This window comes from Octopus sinensis, linkage group LG27, assembly GCF_006345805.1.
Source record: "Octopus sinensis linkage group LG27, ASM634580v1, whole genome shotgun sequence".
In the NCBI taxonomy this organism is placed as follows: Eukaryota; Metazoa; Mollusca; class Cephalopoda; order Octopoda; family Octopodidae; genus Octopus; species Octopus sinensis.
The window spans coordinates 3,479,214-3,503,194 of NC_043023.1; the positions used below are offsets into that span (position 1 = coordinate 3,479,214).

The following is a 23,981-nucleotide window of genomic DNA, read 5'->3' on the forward strand; positions in this document are numbered from 1 at the left end:
CTTATTATGTGTGGGGCACAGTTGGGTGAGAGACCAACAAAACCCCATGACACCAAAGAGGAACTGAAGGTAAGGATTATGGCAGCATTTACCAACTTAAACAAGGAAACCATCCAGAAGATTTGCAGGAAGTCTGAAGGCCATGGTTGTGGAAGCCATAGGCAATTTTATTAAATTTACTCTTTAGTATTTCAAGATATTTTTATATAATTTTGGAAAATATATCTAAAATGAGATGTCAGTGCCTTATTTAGACAGTTTATTCACTGCACCCTGTATATTATATACATTTTTTATAATATACACATTTTATATATATTTACACAAACACACATAAGGAAGAAAGAAGAGGCTTAGTGACCACCACTACCTGCAAGCTAGAAGCCAACTTCCAAACTTCACCACCACTACACTATAAAGTCAAGTCAGCTTGGCCTTGGACAGAGGCTTGACCACAGTACACAGTCAAGGACAGAGATCTTTTCAAAAACTCCAAGACGATATACAGAAACGAGTACGAATATGGACACTGCAAGCAGTGTTGTTCTTGAAATATAAAATGAAATGAAAATCAACAACACAAACCATGTGCATACAATAGAACAGTTTTATTCCAAACTAAATACAGGTGTAAATAGTACTTCTTATGCCACCAGTGCAGAAGCTGTGGAAGATTCACTGGAAAAGAAGAAAAGAAAAAATGTTTAAGCCAAGGTTGATGTTGGGGAGAATATACAAATAAAGTGTTAGGCAAGTATAAAATACAGACATTAGTAAAGACCGGCCGAGAAGAATACAGGCTTTAATCTTTTATTTCAGTCATTTGACAGTGGCCATGCTGGAGCACGAAGGGTTTTAGTTAAACAAATCGACCCCGGGATTTTTTTCTTTGGAAGCCTAGAACTTGTTCTATTGGAGTCTTTTGTTGAACCGCTAAGTTACAGGGGTATAAACACTAACACTGGTTTTCAAGCAGTAATAGGGGACAAACACACATACATATATACAACAAGCTTTCTTTCGGCTTCTGTCAACCAAATCCACTCACAAGGCTTTGGTCAACTTGAGGCTATAGTAGAAGACACTTGCCCAAGTGGGGTTGAACCTGGAACCATGTGGTTGGGAAGTAAAAATGATTACCACACAGCCACACCTGCACTTTTATACACGATACCCAAACACATTAAAAAAATAACCTCCAAAAGAAATGCACAACAAAAGTTGATGAAGGCACCTCAGCTTCTATGCCTACATCATTTAACGTCTGCTTTCCATGCTAGCATGGGTTGGACGATTTGACTGAGGACTGGCGAACCAGATGGCTGCACCAGGCTCCAATCTGATCTGGCAGAGTTTCTACAGCTGGATGCCCTTCCTAATGCCAACCACTCTGAGAGTGTAATGAGTGTCTATTTACATGCCACCAGCACAAGGGACAATCTAGCGGTACTGGCAACGGCTACATGTTTATATATACACATTTCTATGTAACAATTTGATGTGCCTAACTGCATGAACATACCAGAACCAGAGTATGATTTAAACCATTGCACAGTGCATGCGATACTATAACTCTGTATTTTATTCACATACGCTATAGGTGAAAGCTAGATATGGTCAATGTGAGGTTGCTCAAATAATTTGAACTCTTCATCCAGAACTAGGTCTGTGGCATCAAGAGTAGCTGTAAAAGACATCTAAAGCAGACTGATCAGAAATAATATATACTCTTTTACTTGTTTCAGTCATTTGACTGCGACCATGCTGGAGTACCGCCTTTAGTCGAGCAAATCGACCCCAGAACTTATTCTATCGGTCTCTTCTGCCGAACCGCTAAGTGACGGGGACGCAAACACACCAGCATTGGTTGTCAAGCAATGCTAGGGGGACAAACACAAACATATATATATATATATATATATACGACAGGCTTCTTTCAGTTTCCGTCTACCAAATCCACTCACAAGGCCTTGGTCGGCCCGCGGCTATAGTAGAAGACACTTGCCCAAGATGCCACGCAGAGGGACTGAACCTGGAACCATATGGCTGGTAAGCAAGCTACTTACCACACAGCCACTCCTGCGCCTATATATATCGACATACATTCTGAATATTTGTAGATACATGTTCTATCCGGGTCTATGTAAGCCAAGCCTAATTATGTTTATTGGTGTCACAGCCTCTATATATTATATATTTATAATAGCAAAGGGTAAAATTAATTAATTAACTACTAATCAATAATTTCACCAAGTAGAATTCGGCATGAAAAAGGGCCAATTTTCAGTAAACGTAAGTAATATTTTATAATTAGGGTTCAGCAAAGATTTGCTTTACCACATACCGAAGTTTAGAAATAGCAGCTAGAGAACCTTAGGAAATAGCTAAGGTTCTCTGGCTGTTATTTCTAAACTTCAGTATGTGGTAAAGCAAATCTTTGCTGAACCCTAATTATAAAATACTAGCAGTATCGCCCGGCGTTGCTTGGGTTTGTAAGGGAAATAACTATATAAGCATTTTTAGAGAGTTATAGCCAAAAAATGGGGAAAAAATTATGGTAATTTTTTTTTTTAGTTAAAAAGGTCGAGTTGCGTCCCCTAGACAGTCTGTGGTTTGTGTTTCTGATTCTCGACCCCATGTCGAATTTATCGATTTCTTTCAGAACTGAGGGAACTTTTCAAAATTTTCGCTGCGTTAGTTTTGAATTATGACATTGGGCTATGTGTGTGTCAAGTTTCATCAGAATCGGTTGAAAGCCGTGGTCAGGGTGAGGGTACAACCTGACAGACAAACTGCCGTTTATATAGAGAGAGAGATATATAACCACTTCTAACATCCATACACACAGCCAGTACCTTCTCAGACATGAATTGGTCAACAAAGTTATGTTCAGACATATGCTTGTCTATTTATCATCATTGTAGGCACCACCAAGTAAGACATACATCATCACTTAATGTTTGCTTTCTATGCTGGCATGGGTTGGACAGTTTGACAGGAGCTGGCAATCCAGAGACTGCACCAAGCTTTACCGTTTTAGCATGGGGCTTACAGCTGGATGCCCATCCCAATCCCAACCACTTTATGGATCAGACTGGGTGCTTTTTACGTGGCACCAACAAACGAGAGTTCTAAAATAAAAACCTTGATTGGTCACCACCAAATAAACAGTCAAACTGACCCCACTGAATATAATGTACACTTACAACAACCACACTTGACGAAGATCCCCATATACACAAGTTGCTCAATCATACTCTCCCTTTTACTTGTTTCAGTCATTTGACTGCGGCCATGCTGGAGCACTGCCTTTACTCGAGCAAATCGACCCCGGGACTTATTCTTTGTAAGCCCAGTACTTATTCTATCGGTCTCTTTTGCTGAACTGCTAAGTTACGGGTGCGTAAACACACCAGCATCGGTTGTCAAGCGATGTTGGGGGGACAAACAAAGACACACACACACACATACGACAGGCTTCTTTCAGTTTCCGTCTACCAAATCCACTCACATGGCTTCGGTCGGCCCGAGGCTATAGTAGAAGACACTTGCCCAAGATGTCACGCAGTGGGACTGAACCCGGAACCATGCGGTTCGTAAGCAAGCTACTTACTACACAGCCACTGCGATCTTAGATATGATCACAAAAGGAGATAACATGCCTATAACCTTGAAGATCATCCAGTAATCACTTAAACAGACATTCAATAGATACCATTAATTGATCCCGTATCATATTCAGAGAATACCCAACCACACAGCCAGCCCCTAACATGTATATAAAACACCAATGGAAATGCTACCCAGTACCTTCTCAGATATGAATTAATCAGCAAAGCTTTATTCAGACATATGCTTGTCTATTTTATCATCATTGCAGGCACCACAGAGGAAGATGGTGTCTCAATCTCAATCTCTCTCCTGCATACATACGATATATACGTCAACACAGCCCACACAATAGCTAGACTCACCACCAAAATCTGACTGCATTCAACTGAGAGAGTTTAAGCCAGCTCCTATTGAGATCACCATACCTATTTCTCTACTACCCACAAGGGGCTAAACACAGAGAGGACAAACAAGGACAGACAAAGGGATTAAGTCGATTACATCGACCCCAGTGCGTAACTGGTACTTATTTAATCGACCCCAAAAGGACGAAAGGCAAAGCTGACCTCGGTGGAATTTGAACTCAGAACATAGCAGCAAACGAAATACCTATTTCTTTACTACCCACTAGGGGCTAAACACAGAGGGGACAAACAAGGACAGACAAATGGATTAAGTCGATTACATCGACCTCAGTGCGTAACTGGTCCTTAATTTATCGACCCCGAAAGGACGATCAGCAAAGTCGACCACGGTGGAATTTGAATTCAGAACGTAACGGCAGACGAAATGTGGCTAAGCATTTCGCCTGGCGTGCTAACATTTCTCCAAGCTCACTATTGAATTCACCATGCCACGGGCTAAAGCAGTCCATGCACATCTGTCAGCAGCATGATGAAGCCATTCCAGATACCAGTGAGGAACACCAGACTTAAGCAACTGTATATGTCATGTGCAATGTCTTCAGCTGACCACCTCTCCACCTATGCCAACCCAGGGGAGGATCTGGTGCTATTGCCTTCCTCAAACCCCAACCCATGACCTCATTGCGATGGGAAGGTTAAACGATTAAGTGCCAGAGATATGCTGCAACCCGGGTAATGGCAAAATTCAGGCACTGTTCGTTCTGGAATCTGGTGGCTTGCTAATAATGGTGATGAACCACCTCTGCAGGAATCCTGAGACAAGGTATAACACCTGGATGACCTGCCACCAGCCGTATACAGTGGCCTAGGAATACAGGCAAGAGCTGTTTGCAGAGACTGTAATCATCCCTTGAAACTCCTATGAACTCACTCAATACACCCAGAACATCAAAATCCTCATTCTATGTCCACATCTCCACAGCACCATGGATCAAACAGAATTTGTTGAGGAGAATTCTCTATGGTTAGATACCTTTCCAGCCACCAACTTTCACCTGTCCACAAATAAATAATTCACTCACAATGGCTGGACACATTTTCCACAGAAACCCAACAACATTGCTTGTATGGCAATGATGATGTCCATTTGTAATTATCAGATGTCATATCAAGAATACAGGAACACACAGGTGTATGCACGGTTGCTCAGAGACAGTTCAATCCCCAACCACGTGGTTCTAAGTCCACAACCCAACTGCACAGCACCTTGGGCAACTGTCTACAATAGCACTAGGTTGACCAGTACTTTGCAAGTGAATTTAGGATGTAGATATGTGGCAATGTGTGTGCGGGCCTGTGTGCTTCTCCCACCACTTGACCACCGGTGTTAGTATATTGCAGTAAAACCCTCCACGGCAGTGTCCCTAGCCTGCTGATGGTTCAACGACAGTAACAAGGCAAAAGGTTTACATATACAAATGCTGCACAGCTTTTCTATCCAGTACCTTCTCAGACATGAATTGGTCAGCAAAACTATATTCAGACATATGCTTGTCTATCTATCATCATTGTAGGTACCATCATAGATCAAAATACTACTCCACGAGGAAGTTACAGTCCACTTAATACTCACACAATCCACAGAGCTCTTCTATACTATGCAGCTAAAGGATCCTTTATAGCTAGATACGCTTCCACCTGTCTCCAAATAAATAATTCACTCACAGTGGCCGGACACGTTTTCCACAGAAAACCAACAACATTACTTGTATGGTAATGATGATGTCCACTCGTAATTATAATATAGGAATCTTCCAACACACACACAGGTGTATGCACGGTTGCACAGAGATAGTTCAAGCCCCACCATGTGGTTCTAAGTCCACCTGAAACTGCATGACACCTTGGGCAAGTGTCTACAATAGCACTGGGTTGACCAGTACTTTGCAAGTGAATTTAGGAGATAGAAACTGTGTAGAAGTGTGGCAATGTGTGTGCGGGCCTGTGTGCTTCCCCCACCACTTGACCACTGGGGTTAGTATATTGCAGTAAAACCCTCCAAGGCAGTGTCTCTAGCCTGCTGATGGTTCAACGACAGTAACAAGGCAAAAAAGTTTACATATACAAATGCCGCACAGCTTTTCTATCCAGTACCTTCTCAGACATGAATTGGTCAGCAAAACTATATTCAGACATATGCTTGTCTATTTATCATCATTGTAGGTACCGTCATAGGTCAAAATACTACTCCACGGGGAAGTTGCAGTCCACTTAATACTCACACAATCCACAGAGCTCTTCTATACTATGTAGCTAACAAGCTGACAGTGGTTGCCCGTCTTGGTATGAAGTACAGTGCAGCCAATTGTCACTACACAAAGACCATAGCATGAACCATACCTTTGCCAACTGTTTTAACCCTTTAGTGTTCGCATTATACTACCAAAATTAATCCTTTTTTATCCACATTGCTTTGAACTAATCATGCATTATCTTGTAACTATGAGATTATGACGAGGTAGCCGTTAATTTTTAAAACGATATTGTAGGGTTAGTGTGAGAGACCAGATCTGGCCAGTTTGAACATAAAACGGGCAGAATACTTCTGGCCGGTTTAAATGACTCTGCACTCTGACATCTCTTGACCTCCACCCAACCTCAAGGACATGATAACGCAAAGAAGAGTGGACTACAGCAACACTCAGCCAGTGTTCATTTACAACAGAATAGATAGGAGCAATATAAAAGGACATGCCTTGCACAAAGAAACAAAGTGTGCAACTCTACACTAATCATTAACTGTTTCACCACTAAGTTTTTGTTGAAATACACTGCAATAATTAGTAAAACAACAAGCAATTATTTAAGCCTTTCGTTACTGTATTTATTTTGAGATGTTCTGTGTTTCTTTTAATTACTTTAAATATAACAAAGAATTTAAGTAAAACAACCTAGTTATCATTCAGCTAGTGTCAGGATCATTAATTGTGATTCACCCTTTCGTTACTGCATTTATTTTGAGAGGCTCTGTGTTTCCTTCAATTAATTTTGAATATAACAAAGAATTTAGTAAAGTAACTTAGTTATCATTAAGCTAGTGTTAGGAACATAAATTGTGACTAAGGTTTGGTGGAAGATTTTAATTCAAAACTTATGAAAACAAGACATGTGTACAACAGAGCCGGTTTCAGCCAGGCAGGTAACAAAAGGGTTAAGGCTTGGTGGGAGATTTTAATTTAAAACTTATGGAAACAAGACATTTGTATTACAGAACCAGAGGTGGTTTCAGCCAGGTTGGTATCAAAAGGGTTAAGCTGATATCAGAGAATACCCAACCACACAGCCGGCCCCTAACATGTATATAAAACACCAACGGTTACACCAACAGTTACACACTGGGGTCTCAGATATGAATTAATCAGCAAAGCTTTATTCAGACATATGCTTGTCTATTTTATCATCATTGCAGGCACCACACAGGAAGATGGTGTCTCAATCTCTCTCTCTCTCTCCTGCATACATACACACATCAACTCAGCCCACAAAATAGCTAGACTCACCACCAAAATCTTCTGACTGCATTCAACTGAGAGAGTTTAACCCAGCCCCTATTGAGTTCACCATACCTATTTCTTTACTACCCACAAGGGGATAAACACAGAGAGGACAAACAAGGACAGACAAATGGATTAAGTCAATTAAGATGAAGTTTTGACAAAAAGCTTCAATTTAAATTAACTCTAAACCAGGCACCTTATGACCTTTGAGGGTCCATTTAAGATTTTGTTGTATTTGCAATAAATTGGTCAGGCTTCTACAATACACAGAATACTTTCAATTTTTGTATAAAATTCCTAAGATTTAATTATAAAAATACAGGATTTTCTTGAATGGCTAAGAGGGTCCATCTGAGTAAAAAAGGAATTGAAGGCTACTCTTTTACACTCACTGGACTGCAACCACTGCTTTGAATAGGTCTTACATTTTTTCTTATTTTGCTTGAAATCTGGTACTTATTTATCAGTATCTTTTGCTGAACTGCCGTAGAGGAGGAGCAACAAACAGGCACACATCCACACCCTATGGGCTTCCACTCAGTTTCCACCGACCTAATACACTCACAAGGAATTGGGTCAGCCTGGGGTTATTCAAACTAAAACCATGTAGTTACAAGGCAAGCTTCTTATCCAGAGATCCACACCTGCACCCTTATGTATTTCCAAACATGAACCATCCCAAGGAAAACCAACTACCCTGATCGATTATCTTCTAAAACCAGGCCCAGGCATAAATCCACCCCTGCAGTGTATGACTCTCCAGTACCTTCTCAGACGTGAATTGATCAACAAAGCCAAGTTCAGACATATGCTTGTCTATTTATCATCATTGTAGGCACCAACCAAAACACAGCTCTATGGAACAACACAACAGAACCACGTTCTGTGCATCATATTCAAAGAGATCTAAACTCCACATCAAAGATTCACACGCCAACACCATACATAGATTAATTATAGGATTCAACAGAACTTAGGTACATCAACACGTAGAATGCCAGAAAAGGCTACATACAATAACACAGGGTTCACAATGAAGTAAAACCTTGCTTCCCAACCATGCGGTTTCAGATTCCGTCCCACTGGGTTGCAGCCCTTTTATCTTGCACCTACCCTGTTGTAAATGAACACCAGCTGAGTGCTGGTGTAGTCCCATCTTCTTTGAGTAGTCATCTCTTAGAGGTAGGTTGAGGTTGGGTGGAGGTCAAGAGATGTCTGAGTGCAGAGTAATTTAAAACAGTTGGGTTCATGTATGGTCTTTGTGAAGTGACAAATGGCTTTCCACTATAGACTCAAGCTGAACACACAAAAGCACATGTATACAGTCATGGCCAGAAGTTTGGAACATAGGTCTGAATTGTTTTTTTAACTATCAAATGCTCAATGTTATATTTAATATTTAACTGACCACTGGATCAATTGTTAGGCAACTATATCTCTACGCTGTATATTTGAATTGGATTGTACTTGGGCATAATTTCAATTTTTAAAAAAAACTGTTCCAAACCTTTGGCCATGACTGTACACACATTTATTTTTATCCCTTGTTTCCAGTCATCAGGCTGCAGCTATGTCAGGACACACCCTTGAAGAATTCCTCATCCAAACAGATTGACCCCCACCAGTACCTAATCTATTGCTATTTTTTTTTTACAGAATTGCTAAGTCACAGGAACATAAACAAATCAACAGTTTGCCAAATGATGAAACTGCTTGTTTGACACAGATGCTCATTTACAACCATCACATAATGCTGGAACAAGGACACATACAACAGGTTTCAATTTCTCCCAACCCAACCCAATCCACTCACAAGACTAGTCCACAGTGCCACAGTGGGACTGAGCTCAGAATCACATAACCAAATCTGCATCAATGTACACCTACACATCTTCAAACACAACAAACTCAGTGTCGAAAATGCTGCAGTAGTCATGGACAATACCCCAACCCCATAAACACAAAGTTACCCACCCTCTTTTCTTATTTCTTTATTGCTTACAAGGGGCTAAACATAGAGGGGACAAACAAAGGGATTAAGTCGATTACATCAGCCCCAGTGCATAACTGGTACTTAATTTATCAACCCCAAAAGGATGAAAGGCAAAGTTGACCTCGGCAGAATTTGAACTCAAAACTTAGCGGCAGGCGAAATACCGCTAAGCCTTTCGTCCGGCATGCTAACGATTCTGCCAGCTCGCCTGCCTTCTTTTCTACAGTACAAAAACAGCACCGAACCAAACAACTGTTGACAACACAAGTTGACACCTGAAATACTCTTTGCTCACAAATGCAACAAACTACACCACCAGTCGCACCACCTGACACTGGGAGTAATACTAGTATCGGTAGTTGTAGTAGTAGTAGCAGAAATACTCACTATTTCCAGTTTGGTGGCAATACTCTCTTTGTCTTGTAGTACCTGGCCAAACGGTGAATTCTGCTCTCAATCAAAATGAGACGGAACTTTGAGTCCTTATCCTGAAATCAAAGAAAGAGTAAAATATAATACATTGACAAATGAGAGCATAACCCTGTGGCCTATGCCAGGGGTGTAACCAGCCCACTTATGCGCACCTTTTCCTTCATTGGACACTAAATCCTGCTTGCGAAGACCTGTTGAGGCAAGTGAAATTGATATCAAATTCGATGACTGGCATCCGTGCTAGTGGGGCACAAAGAGCATCATCCAAGCGTGATCGTTGCCAGAGCGGCTAACTGGCTTCCATGCTGGTGGCAAGTAAAAGGCATCATTCCAGTGTGATCGTTACCAGCGTCATTTTACTGGCACATGAAAAAACATTCAAGCAAGGTTGTTACCAGTACTGCCTGACAGGCACCCGTACCGGTGGCACATAAAAGCACCCACTACACTCTCGGAGTGGTTGGCATTAGGAAGGGCATCCAGCTGTAGAAACTCTGCCAGATCAAGTTTGGAGCCTGGTTCAGCCATCTAATTCGCCAGTCCTCAGTCAAATCGTCCAACCCATGCTATCATGGAAAGCAGATGTTAAACGATGATGAAGCAAGGCCAGCAGTTTTGACAGGAGTGGGGAGTAAATTAGATCAACTCCGAAAGGTGAAATTGACCCTGGTGGAATTTGAACTTGGAATGCAAAGCTGGATCAAATGCTCAGTATGCCAACACTGTTACCAGTTGGCCACTTTATATAACACATTTTCTAATCCTGGCACAATGCCAGCTATTTCAGGGGAGGAGGCAAGTCAATTAACCCTTTAGTGTTCACATTATTCTGCCAAAATTAATCCTTTTTCATCTACATTGTTTTGAACTAATCTTGCATTATCTTGTAGCTATGAGATTTTGATGAGGTAGCTGTTAATTTTTAAAACGACATTGTAGGGTTGGTGTGAGAGACCAGATCTGGCCAGTTTGAACATAAACAGGTAGAATACTTTTGGCCGGATATGGCCGGTTTAAATGCTAAAGAGTTAAATCAATCCCAATGTTCAACAGGTTCTTATTTTATCAGTCCCAAAAGGATGAAAGGCAAATTTGAACTCGGAACATAAAGCTAGATAAAATGTTGCTAAGCATACTAATGTGTCTGCCTTAACTTGCTGAGAAATATTGCTTTCGTATTTTGGTAGAAGGCCGGCAATTTCAGGAGAGAAATGCTCAACTGGCATTTATTTTACAGACCCCCAAAAGGATGAAAGCTAAGTTGACCTCGGTGGTATTTGAACCTGGAACATAAAGCTGAACAAAATGCAGCCAATGACTTTGCCCAGTGCGCTTCCAAAATACCATGAGAATTTTTATTCCTTAACCATTGACTAGTGATACCTGATCAGTATACACTACCCATTTTGGGTTCAAACCAACCAGATCAGGCTTCTCACACCTACAGTATGTCATTCTAAAAATAATGTCAAAATCTTGCATCCACAAGATAAATTCAAAACAATGTGAGTAAATAAGCACCACATTAGACAGAGTAATCTGAATGCTAAAGGGTTAACCCTTTCGTTACTATATTTCTGACCAAAATACACCCCTTATGTGTTTCAATTAATTTTTAACGTAATCATAAATTTAGTCTGGTTTCATTAAACAACTATAACTTTTTTATTTATCAATATATTAATATGATTTTTGGAAGATAATTTAATGAAATGTCCTCAACCAATTCTATACTATAATTTTTGTCACAAAGTGACTAATTGCAGGTAGATACAGGTAAATACAACAAAATATAAAATTATTAAAATTTTTGTTCAAACATCGCTATAGAAAATGGGTTATTAGCTAATGAAATTCGTATCCATTTTTTGTCAGAATTACAAATTTTGAAAACACAATAGGAACAAATTTTGGAAAAAAATCTCCCAAAATTCACGGAATTAAAATTACACTTCGATCGTTGTACAAAACTGTATATGAACTGTTTACGAAGTATAATCACGTGTTTTCACGAATGTACTAAAGAGATTTGCTCTGATATTCTCATTTAAATATGAATAGGTAAATACGGGCGGTTTTGGGCGGCTTGGTAACGAAAGGGTTAAACAGACAGGATGGTCACAGCCGGAACACCTTTGATCATGCCTACCATGGTCTCCCCAAACAGCAAGAACAACTCACCTTTCGGTTTCTCTCCATATGCTTTCTTACAGACACAGCCTTTTTAATCAAATGGTAAAGATCCTCAGGGATTTTGGGAGCAAGTCCCTTGGCCTTCAGGATTCTCAATATTTTGTTGCCAGTCACAAAGCGGACCTGAGCCACACCATGTGAATCACGGAGGATGACACCTGGAAAAAAAAAAAATAACAATAATAATAATCGTTTCTATTTAAGACACAAGGCTTGGAATTTGGGGGGAGGGGGACTAGTCGATTATATCGACCCAAGAAATTCAATGGTACTTAATTCATCAACTCCGAAAGGATGAAAGCCAAAGTTGACCATGGTGGAATTTGAACTCAGAATATAGTGACAGGCGATTCGGCCAACTTGCCACCTTAATAATAACGATCCTGACTACTATAGGCACATGGCCCGAAATTTTAGGGGAGGGGGCGCTAGTTGATTACATTGACCCCCAAAAGACGAAAGGCAAAGTAGACCTTGGTGGAATTTGAACTCAGAAATGTAGAGACAGGCAAAATGCTACTAGCATTTTGTCCAGTGTGCTAATGATTCTGCCAGCTTCCTGCCTTGGGTAATACGACAATTATTAAAGGTACAAGAGAAGAGGTTGTGCTGTGGTTAAGTGAAAATCAATAAAAATCGCTGGGTTCCAAAACATAAGGAGTTGACCTGTTCGACTAAGGCCTTCGTGGTGGTGCCCCTAGACGGCAACAAACCAACTTAAACAAGTAAATGATAAGAGGTCATCCAATGAAACTGGTCTACAAGAGCTTCTTGTGCAACAAAGGCAAAGATGATCTCTCTTTCAACTACTTAGAATTAGCTACCTTGCATACCCTCTTCACCTTGATGCCCTCTCTGTCCCACCAGGGACCTGGATCAAATACAAACAGCTAGTCATCCACCTCAGATAAAAATATCAATACATTTTGAGAACCAACGAGGATTTATCTCCCCACAAGTGATATAAACGGGTGTATTCTGCACCAAAAGCCAATATGATAGGTTCTCTCATAGTACTTACTTGTAACAAAACACATTTTAAGTGGGGATAAACATTCTCTCAAGTTATCTCCCGCAGTACAACCTGTCCTGACAGAACAGCCACTTTAAGTAGGGGTACTTCTCAGTATTAAAACTACATATATACTATTAACTCACTGGCTAATCACAACATTAGCACCTGTTCTGGCACATTCTATATATCGCTGGCAGGGAGATGAATCACCACTGTCTCTAGCGGTCAAGAATCCACCATTGGCGAGTCCAAGGAAGGCCAAGATTCCGTGATCTGGTGATTTGGGCATTGGAGATGGTGGGGATGTCTCCCTGTTAGCAATATAAACCAGAGTGCATTTCTCTCATGGAATCTACTGCAGTATAGCTTGTTCTAACAGAACACATTTAAGTGGGAATAAACATCACCTCTCGATGTGTGCATGTATAAATAAGGGTGAAGAACACCTGTAGGTTCACAATGTATATTATTTATTGAATCTTTGAAGAATTACAGATAGGAGATTCCATGTTTTTTGCTAGATGTACATACCTTTGTAACTTGTAATGCCTACAATTAAAACTATACGAAATTTTTTCAGACTTCTGTTTTGATAAATATACTTACCAATTTTGGACGGCGTCAAACCCTTCTTGGCAAGTTTATAGATCTGTTCCTTAACATCATCTGATGACAGTTTCAACCACTGTGGAAACAAACATTAAAGATAAGCAATAACAGTCGCATACGGATGACAAGCTTAAATGTACAACAATGATATTGTAACTATTCCATGCAATAAAATATCCAGGTGACATTATGACGACCATTTAATGCGCACGTTTCTATCCTTGCTTGGGTCAAATGGAATTCATCAAAGCAAATTCTCTAAGGTCAAACAACACTTTGTCTCTCTACAAAAGTTCATTAAGAGATTCTCACCTCTCTTCCCCACCACACATCAGAAGCATAGAACAAATGAGTTTACATCCTAATTTCACCCACAGCTAGGCTTTGCAATACTTAAATTTATTATTAAGTCCTTCATTTAATGCTGTGCACTATATCATCATCTTTGTTTAGCATCCGCTTTCCATGCTAGCATGGGTTGGACAGTGGACGGTGCAACTGGGGTCTGGGAAGCCGGAAGGCTGCACCAGGCCCAGTCTGATCTGGCAATGTTTCTACGGCTGGATGTCCTTCCTAACGCCAACCATTCCGTGAGTGTAGTGGGTGCTTTTTACGTGCCAGACGAGGCTGGCAAATGGCCACGATCGGATGGTGCTTTTTACGTGCCACCGGCACGGGGGCCTGGCGAGGCTGGCAACGGCCACATACGGATGGTGCTTTTTACGTGTCATGTTCGGATGGTTCTCTTACATACCACCAGCACTGATATCACAGCTGCAAATTTCCATTGATGTTGATCGATTTTGATTTTCACTTGCCTCAACAGGTCTTCACAAGTAGAGTTTTGTATCCCAAGAAGGAAAGGTATGCATAAGTGGACTGGCTACATCCCATGTAGAGGCCACGGGTTATGGTCTCACTTGTCCTGCCGGGTCTTCTCACGCACAGCATAGTATATATATATATATTTTATCATCCCGCCACCTCACTGCATCTAAAGCTTATCTTTACTATTAGTGGGAAAGTCTCTAATCATATTCTTCCATTAATAAAAATTTTGATGAAGGTTGTTCCTTGTATACGACCCTAGGAGACAGCAGCATTGGGAAGTCGGTACCAAACTTAAAACAAACAAAAAAGTACTGGCATTAATTTGACTAAAGCCTTCAAAACAGTGCCCCAACATGGCCACAGTCTGAAGCAAGCTCTTTTAATATCAATAACTCAGTAATGAGTTTCAAGTCTAGCCACTCAAACCGTGATCAATGTTGAATGACAGGGACACTCCTGATCCCCTAATGACTCACTCAACTAGGGAGGACAGCCAAAGGGATTTCTAAGCTACTATGCTCTATAGACAAAGTATCAACTACCCATACAACAAATTTTCAATTATCAAAATTATCTCTACCCCTACACTAGGGGTCGGGGAACTTTAACCGATTACCCCCAATCGAGGGGGTACATCAGTGTAAATAAATATATATTGGGGGTAATCGGTCAAAGTTCCCCGGCCCCTAGTCTAGGGGTAGAGATACTCTCTTTTACTTGTTTCAGTCATTTGACTGCGGCCATGCTGGAGCACCACCTTTCATCAAGCAAATCAACCCCGGGACTTATTCTTTGTAAGCCCAGTACTTATTCTATCGGTCTCTTTTGCCGGACTGCTAAGTGACGGGGACGTGTAAACACACCAGCATTGGTTGTCAAGCAATACTAGAGGGACAAACACAAACACACATATATATATATATACAACAGGCTTCTTTCCGTCTACCAAATCCACTCACAAGGCATTGGTCAGCCCGGGGCTATAGCAGAAGACACTTGCCCAAGATGTTACACAGTGGGACTGAACCCGGAACCAATTTGTTGTATGGTACTTGATACTTTATCTATAGAGCATAATTTGGAAGAAAAAATATAAACTCTTTGAATTCAAAAGGTCTGTTGAATCTATTACAAATATAGAAAGTATAAAATGCAATAAGCTTTGAAAAGGCAGCCTTCTTGTTTTGCTTTCTGTCTCCAATATAAAAAAAGCTTTTACTTATGTCTAATGAGTCATTACCCGCAAGAATTTCATTTTTACCCCAGTTCGGCAACTCCTGCTCTAGAGAATGTATCCTAATTACCAAACAATAATTAAGACCAGAGTCCACTAACGAGCAACTGCAATTAATGAGCAAGTCATTCAGAAAACTAAGCTCAACACAATATTTCAGAGAGCTGGGGTTAGTTTCAATGACATCATAATGACCTGAACATTAACATCACCTATTTTTTCACTACACACAAGGGGCTAAACAAGGAGAAACGAATTTAACCGATTACATCGACCCCAGTGCATAACCGGTCCTTAATTCATCAACCCCAAAAGGATGAAAGGCAAAGTTGACCTCGGCAGAATTTGAACTCAGAACGTAGCGGCAGATGAAATACCTATTTCTTTATTACCCACAAGGGGCTAAACAAGGACAGACATAGGTATTAAGTCAATTACATCGACCCCAGTGTGTAACTGGTACTTAATTTATCGACCTCGAAAGGATGAAAGGCAAAGACGACCTCGGCAGAATTTGAACTCACAACGTAACGCAGACGAAATACCGCTAAGCATTTCACCCGGCGTGCTAACGTTTCTGCCAGCTCACCGCCTTTACATCACCCCACACTACATTTCCAGCAAAACAAAATCCATTATCAGCGTAAAGTTATGGCTGTGTGAATTAACCCTTTCTTTACCAACCCACCTGTAGGCACCCAATTGGAATTTCACTATGTAAACAATTGAGTTACACTGGTGGTCCTTAACTATTTTTTTACCTGTGGACTTCTTTGGCTACTAATCTATTCTGGCGGACTCCCATAGCCACACAATATTTGAAAACTAGTTTTATAGGCGCAGGAGTGGCTGTGTGGTAAGTAGCTTGTTTACCAACCACATGGTTCCGGGTTCAGTCCCACTGCGTGGCACCTTAGGCAAGTGTCTTCTACTATAGCCTCGGGCCGACCAAAGCCTTGTGAGTGGATTTGGTAGACGGAAATTGAAAGAAGCCCGTCGTATATATGTATATGTGTCTGTGTTTGTCCCTCTAGCATTGCTTGACATCCGATGCTGGTGTGTTTATGTCCCCGTTACTTAGCGGTTCGGCAAAAGAGACCGATAGAATAAGTACTGGGCTTACAAAAGAATATGTCCCGGGGTCGAGTTGCTCGATTAAAGGCGGTGCTCCAGCATGGCCGCAGCCAAATGACTGAAACGTGTAAAAGAGTAAAGATATTCCTCTCAAAATTTCTATTTTGCTTTTCATACAAACTTTTGTAGGTTGGCAATAGTAATTGTCTGAAAGAACAGGCTTCAGTGGCTAGAAACATGAAACTATGTAAAACAGAAAGGAACTTTTCCTTTAGATGTAGTGATTGCCAGAAAAGCAACCAATAAATCTAAAGCAAAAGTTTCTTTCACAGACCCTTAAAATACCAGTGTATCCCAAATTTGCTAATTAGCTCGTGTGGATCCCCTAGAAGTCACATAGACTGGTTGAGAATTACTGAGTTATACCAACATTATTTTACATATCTGGGCATTGAATTTTTGGATATTTTTTTTCCTCCCCAATTTTTACCACTTCAATTTTCTGAAATGTTGCACTACGGATGACAACTGGATAATCAGCTTCATGTTGTCAAGTAGCAAATTTGACTTCAAAGTTCTTTTGAAAGATATATAGAAGACCTGTCCAAGGTGTCACGTAACGGGACTGAACCACACAGGTATGTCTATCAACAAGTAAAAGATAATCCACTGTGTATACTTACTGTTGGCACTGAACGACGGTATGGTAGCGCTGATTGGGATATACCCTTTCTGCAGAGAGAGAGAGAGAAAACATTATTATTATTATTATTATTACTACAAAACCTGGTATAGCAACAGCATAACCCATTCAAACACTTTCTGCTCACAAGTTTCTATTCTCAACCAAAACTCTGCTAGAAAGACTATTGGCCCAGTGGTTAGGGCAGCGGACTCGCGGTCGTAGAATCGCGGTTTCGATTCCCAGACCGGGCGCTGGTCCCTGCTGTACTCTTTCTTCTGTTGGCCTGCTCGCTTAGCCAGCAGGGTGGCGCCATTCGAATGCTAAAAAACAATGCGAACGCATTGTGACCAGCGATGTGTAACTACATCTGATGGACTGGTCGGTTACGTGATATCTAGATGGCGGTGCCCCAGCATGGCCACAGCTCATGAGCTGAAACTAGATAAAATAAATAATATTCTGAGTGTAGTTGCTGCTATTTCTAGCTATAATCTTCATTTAACCCTTTGTCTTTTAAACCAGCTAGATGTGGCCCCTCACACCTATGCTACAATGTTATTCTAAAAAAATAAGCAATAGCATTATCAAAATCTAAGAGAAACAAGGCAGTCATTCAGAAAAACTATACTCGTCAGGAGTAAAAAGATTACTCAGAGAGCTGGGGTTAGTTTCAATAACATCATAATGACTTAGGATAGGAACAGATAGATAGAATATGCAGTGCTACTTGGGTGTGATCTACAACTTAAAAGGCGATTACTTTTCAATTTCTAAAAGCCCTCAAGACTTTAACGGTGCAAAAGCCATGGCTGCCAAACTCATCAGTTTATCCTCACTGGAAATGTTTTCTCTATTATGCTGATTTCATCATCATCATCATTTAACGTCCGCTTTCCATGCTAGCATGGGTTGGACGGTTCAACTGGTCTGTGAAGCCAGAAGGCTGCTTCAGGCCCAGTCTGATCTGGCAGTGTTTCTACGGCTGGATGCCCTTCCTGACGCCAACCACTCCGAGAGTGTAGTGGGTGCTTTTTACGTGCCAGACGGAGGTGGCAGGCGGCCACGGACGGATGGTGCTTTTTACGTGCCACCGGCACAGGGGCCAGACGAGGCTGGCAACGGCCACGAACGGATAGTGCTTTTTACATGCCATTGCTACTTTTCGGTGTCAAATTTTAGAATTTTTTTTCTTGTATTATTCAAGATACATCACTTAACTGTGATTGGTTCAACAGGTATCGTGAAATTTACTCATATGGTTTCCTTTAACTGAATGGAAAAAATAGTAGGAACTTTAAGAGCCTGTGCAAATTGATGAAGTTCAGTCTGCAAGATGCCAAAAATACAACTGAAGCAGTATGCTGCAAGGAGACCATGTCCCTGATTCAAATGATAGTGAAGCTGAAGTAGAAGACAACGGAAACCAAGGAAGATGCATCAATGGACTCTGGGCCTTTGGACTGAAGAACGGTGGAAATTGTCGCTATTTTTATGTAGAAAAAAATGAAATCCTAAAACACTGATTGGGATATATACCCTTTCTGCAGAGAGAGAGAGAGAGAGAGAACATTATTATTATTGCTACAAACAGCAGCATAACCCATTCAAACACTTTCTGGTCACAAAAGATTCTATCCTCAACCAAAATTCAAAACTCTGCAAGAAAAGCTATTATATTCTGAGTGTAGTTGCTGCTATTTCTAGCTACAATCTTCATTTAACCCTTTATCTTTTAAACCAGCTAGACCTGGCCCCTCACACCTATGCTACAATGTTATTCTAAAAGAATAAGCAATCACATCATCAAAATCTAAGAGAAACAAGGCAGTCATTCAGAAAAACTATACTCGTCAGGAGTAAAAAGATTACTCGGAGAGCTGGGGTTAGTTTCAATAACATCATAATGACTTAGGATAGGAACAGATTATATTACAGGGATCAAACCCTCATCAAGGACAGATAGTTGGGTGTGATCTACAACATAAAGGGCGATTACTTTAGGTTACTTTCTAGTTTACTTCTCAATTTCTTAAGACTTTCATCATCATCATCGTTTAGCGTCCGTTTTCCATGCTGGCATGGGTTGGACGGTTCTACTGGGGTCTGTGAAGCCAGAAGGTTGCACCAGGCCCAGTCAAATCTGGCAGTGTTTCTACGGTTGGATGCCCTTCCTAACGCCAACCACTCTGTGAGTATAGTGGGTGCTTTTTACGTGCCAGACAGAGCTGGCAAACGGCCACGAACGGATGGTGCTTTTTACGTGCCACCGGCACGAGGCCAGTCAGGGCGGCGCTGGCAACTGTCACGAAACGTTCTCTTACATGCCACCAGCACTGGTAACACATCTGCAATTTCCATTGATCAATTTCGATCCTCACTTGCCTCAACAGGTCTTCACAAGTAGAGTTTTGTGTCCCAAGAAGGGAAGGTATGCATACGTAGGCTGGCTCCATCCCATGTAGAAGGCCACGGGTTATGGACTCACTCGTCCTGCCGGGTCTTCTCGCGCACAGCACACTTCCAGAGGTCTCGGTCTAACGGTGCAAAAGCCATGGTTGCCAAACTCATCAGTTTATCCTCACTGGAAATGTTTTCTCTATTATACTGATTAACCCTTTAGTGTTCACATTATTCTGCCAAAATTAATCCTTTTTCATCTACATTGTTTTGAACTAATCGGGCATTATCTTGTAGATATGAGATTTTGATGGAGGTAGCTGTTAATTTTTAAAACGATATTGTAGGGTTGGTGTGAGAGACCAGATCTGGCCAGTTTGAACATAAAATAGGCAGAATACTTTCGGCCAGATATGGCCGGTTTAAATGCTAAAGGGTTAAAATAAAATCCATTGCTACCTTTCAGTGTCAAATTTTAGAATTTTTTTTCTTATATTATTCAAGATGCATCATTTAATTGTTAGAGGTACTGAATCAATATGATTGGTTCTACATGTATCGTGAAATTTATTCATATGGTTTCCTTTAACTATCATGGAAAAAAATGGTAGGAACTTTAGAGCCTATGCAAATTGATGAAGTTCATTCTGCAGGATGCCAAAAATACAAATGAAGCAGTATGCTGCAAGGAGACCATGTCCCTGATTCAAATGATAGTGAAGCTGCAGTAGAAGATAACAGAAACCAAGGAAGATGCATCAATGGACTCTGGGCCTTTGGACTGAAGAAAGGTGGAAATCGTCGCTATTTTTATGTAGAAAAAAAAAATCCTAAAACACTGATTGGGATATATACCCTTTCTCTAGAAAGAGAGAGAAAACATTATTATTATTATTACTACAAAACCTGGTATAACAGCAGCATAACTCATTCAAACACTTTCTGGTCACAAAAAATTCTATCCTCAACCAAAACTCTGCTAGAAAAGCTATTATATGCTGAGTGTAGTTGCTGCTATTTCTAGCAATAATCTTCATTTAACCCTTTGTCTTTTAAATCAGCCATGATATTCAACCTGTTTTATGTTGAAAATCAGCTGGATCTGGCCCCTCACACCCAAGCTACAATGTTATTCTCAAAAAATAACCAATCACATCATCAAAATCTCAGAGAAACAAGGCAGTGATGATTCATTCAAAACAATGCAAATAAATATTACATTCGATGGAATCTGATATTAAACGGTTAAACAACACACAATCATAACAATCCACAGGGAATCAGATAAAGAAATAAACCAGGCAATGTTTCACTGCCAAAGCCAAAAGCAAGTAGGGATAACAACTACCAAATTCAGAATCAATTTTCTGACAGCATGTCTTGTATCTTTTTTACTTGGTTTAATCAGAAGACTACAGACATCCTGCAGCACCACCTTGAAACGTTCAGTTGAACAAATCAACCTTAATAATTTTGTTGTTTTTTTTCTTTTGGGGCCAAACCACTAAGAGATGGGTGCACACACACTTCCTCAGTTTCTATCAGCCAAATGGTCTCATGAGGCATTTGTTGGCCTGGGGCTATATAGAAGAGACTTCTAGCATATCCAACAAAGTCATTCAGAAAAACTGTACTCGTCAGGAGTAAAAAGATTACTCAGAGAGCTGGGGTTAGTTTCAATAACATCATAATGACTTACGATAGGAACAGATATATTACTAGGATCAAACCCTCATCAAGGACAGATACATAGAATATTCAGTGCTATTTGGGTGTGATCTACAACTTAAAAGGCGATTACTTTTCAATTTCTAAAAACCCTCAAGACTTTAACGGTGCAAAAGCCAAGGCTGCCAAACTCATCAGTCTATCCTCACTGGAAATGTTTTTCTCTATTATACTGATTTAAATAACAAAATCTATTGCAATCTTTTAGTATCAAATTTTAGAATTAATTTTGTATTATTCAAGATGCATCAGTTAACTGTTAGATGTACTGAATCCATAAGTGATTGGTTCAACAGGTACCTTGAAATATATTCATATAGTTTCCTTTAACTAAATGGAAAAAAGTGGTAGGAACTTTAGAGCCTGTGCAAATTGATGAAGGATGCCAAAAATACAACTTTTCTGAAAATTCCAAAAAATAAAAATTTTCGAAGGTGTTATACGGGGTCCTTCGAATCTGTCATTTTCGGTACTATTTAAGAAGAGTGGTCTCGGTGCGCGCACTCGCGTAAGCTAGTCGATCCTTACTTTGTATTATTTATTTTGTGTTTACTTTGCTAGGTAGTCGTTGTAGGATCGACCAGTCACGACTAGCTAGAACGGAAAAGCGAGTGCGCACACCGGGACCACTCTTCTTAATTTAGTACCCCATTTTCTGTTCATAATTTCAAAATAACTTGACTCCTAAAGGATGAAAGGCAAAATCGACGACGGCTGAATTTTAACTCAGCGCGAAGGATCGGTAAAAATGCCACTAAGCATTTAATCCGGTGTGCGAATGATCCTGCTAGCTGGCCACCACAAATGTTCATCCGTTCTACTATATATAGGTACAGTTCTCGGAGGAAGTAAAGAATGTGTGCATCACCCGTTTTCGGCCTAACAAGAAACCCTAAACACTGGGTGTACGTATTCTTAACTTTCGCCTGGGGCTAATGCAGTTTCGCACGAGATCGTGTATAGACTTGGATATGGCTGGGTTTCTAAGTTCTCATCGCAACCACGTGTTTCTGGGTTCAGTCCCACTGCGTGGCAGGTTCTTATTTCTTTACTGCCCACAAGGAGCTACACAAAGAGGGGACAAACAAGACGGACGGATTAAGTCGATTATATCGACCCCAATGCGTAACTGGGGTACTATTTGAGAAGTACCTAGGAATATAGGTACTTTTTTTCGAGAAGTTTTCCCTCAATTTTGACCCTATTATAACTAGAAACACAAGATAAATCGAAATATTACGAATAAATATTTCGGTACTATTTAAGAAGTGGTCCCGGTGCGCGCACTCGGGCTAGCAAGTCGTGACTAGTCGATCCTTAATTTTTTTGTTTTATTTACTTTGCTAGGTAGCCGTTGTAGGATCGACTAGTCACGACTAGCTAGCGCGGATGCGCGCACCGGGACCACTCTTCTTGTATAGTACCAATTCCTAAATTTGACTATAACAATTAAGCAGGCCAATTTTTACTCCTAAGTATAATATAGCGGTACAAAATGATGCCATATTTGCGATGAAATGATTTCAAACCGATCGGGAGAACAAAAAATTATCCATTCTACAGCAATTACTAATTTCTCCCCGCCACCCCTATACGCAACACAAAGACACAGAATATATACCAACTATGAACCCATATACACATAAAAAACCCCACTACAAACCGAAATATATGCACATAAAGCTATATACACCCGATAAATATACACGAAACGTCGCCCCACCGTCGTCGTCCACAACACGTGCGTGTCTCCCAAAAAAACCGGCCGCCATCTTGTAAAGTCTCCCACATTCAGCAAAACCCAGTAATTAACCACGAATTATTAATTAATTACACCGAATGGTACAAAATATTTCACTGAATTTGTACAGCGTGGCGATATTTACGACTCTAACATGTGAATTATAATGAAAACTCGCTCAATTGTTCATCATCCATAAAATAAATTGCATCGTCTTTAGCATTCACAGACGACAGCACATTTCACCAATTTATTTTCAAATTTCACCCAAAAAACGAATCGAATTCACTGAAATTTGTACATCAGGGGGACATTTATGACTTTAATGAATAAAATATAGAAAAAAATTGCTGAAGAATTCGTTAATTATCGATGAAAATTAGATTAATGTTCACTTACCCTGGACAGTGCATACGACCCATGTTGAGGAGTTGAGTGGGAAAGAAAGAGACCCGGATGTTAATATCCCATAATTCTCTGCCGCGCAGGTGGAAGACAGCTGTTTTAGTTGCGTA

General features: G+C 40.5%; 1 protein-coding gene across 1 annotated transcript; it reads right to left on the reverse strand.

The window, feature by feature from the left end:
* Positions 1-592: 592 nt before the first annotated feature.
* LOC115225287 (40S ribosomal protein S13) lies at positions 593-23,981 on the reverse strand. The gene is made up of 6 exons (XM_029796225.2): positions 23,866-23,981; positions 17,599-17,647; positions 13,774-13,852; positions 12,141-12,310; positions 9,915-10,015; positions 593-678 (listed from the first exon to the last, which is right to left on the reverse strand). Exons 1-6 carry the CDS (start codon positions 23,886-23,888, stop codon positions 645-647), a joined length of 456 nt encoding a protein of 151 aa, XP_029652085.1. The 5' UTR covers positions 23,889-23,981; the 3' UTR covers positions 593-644.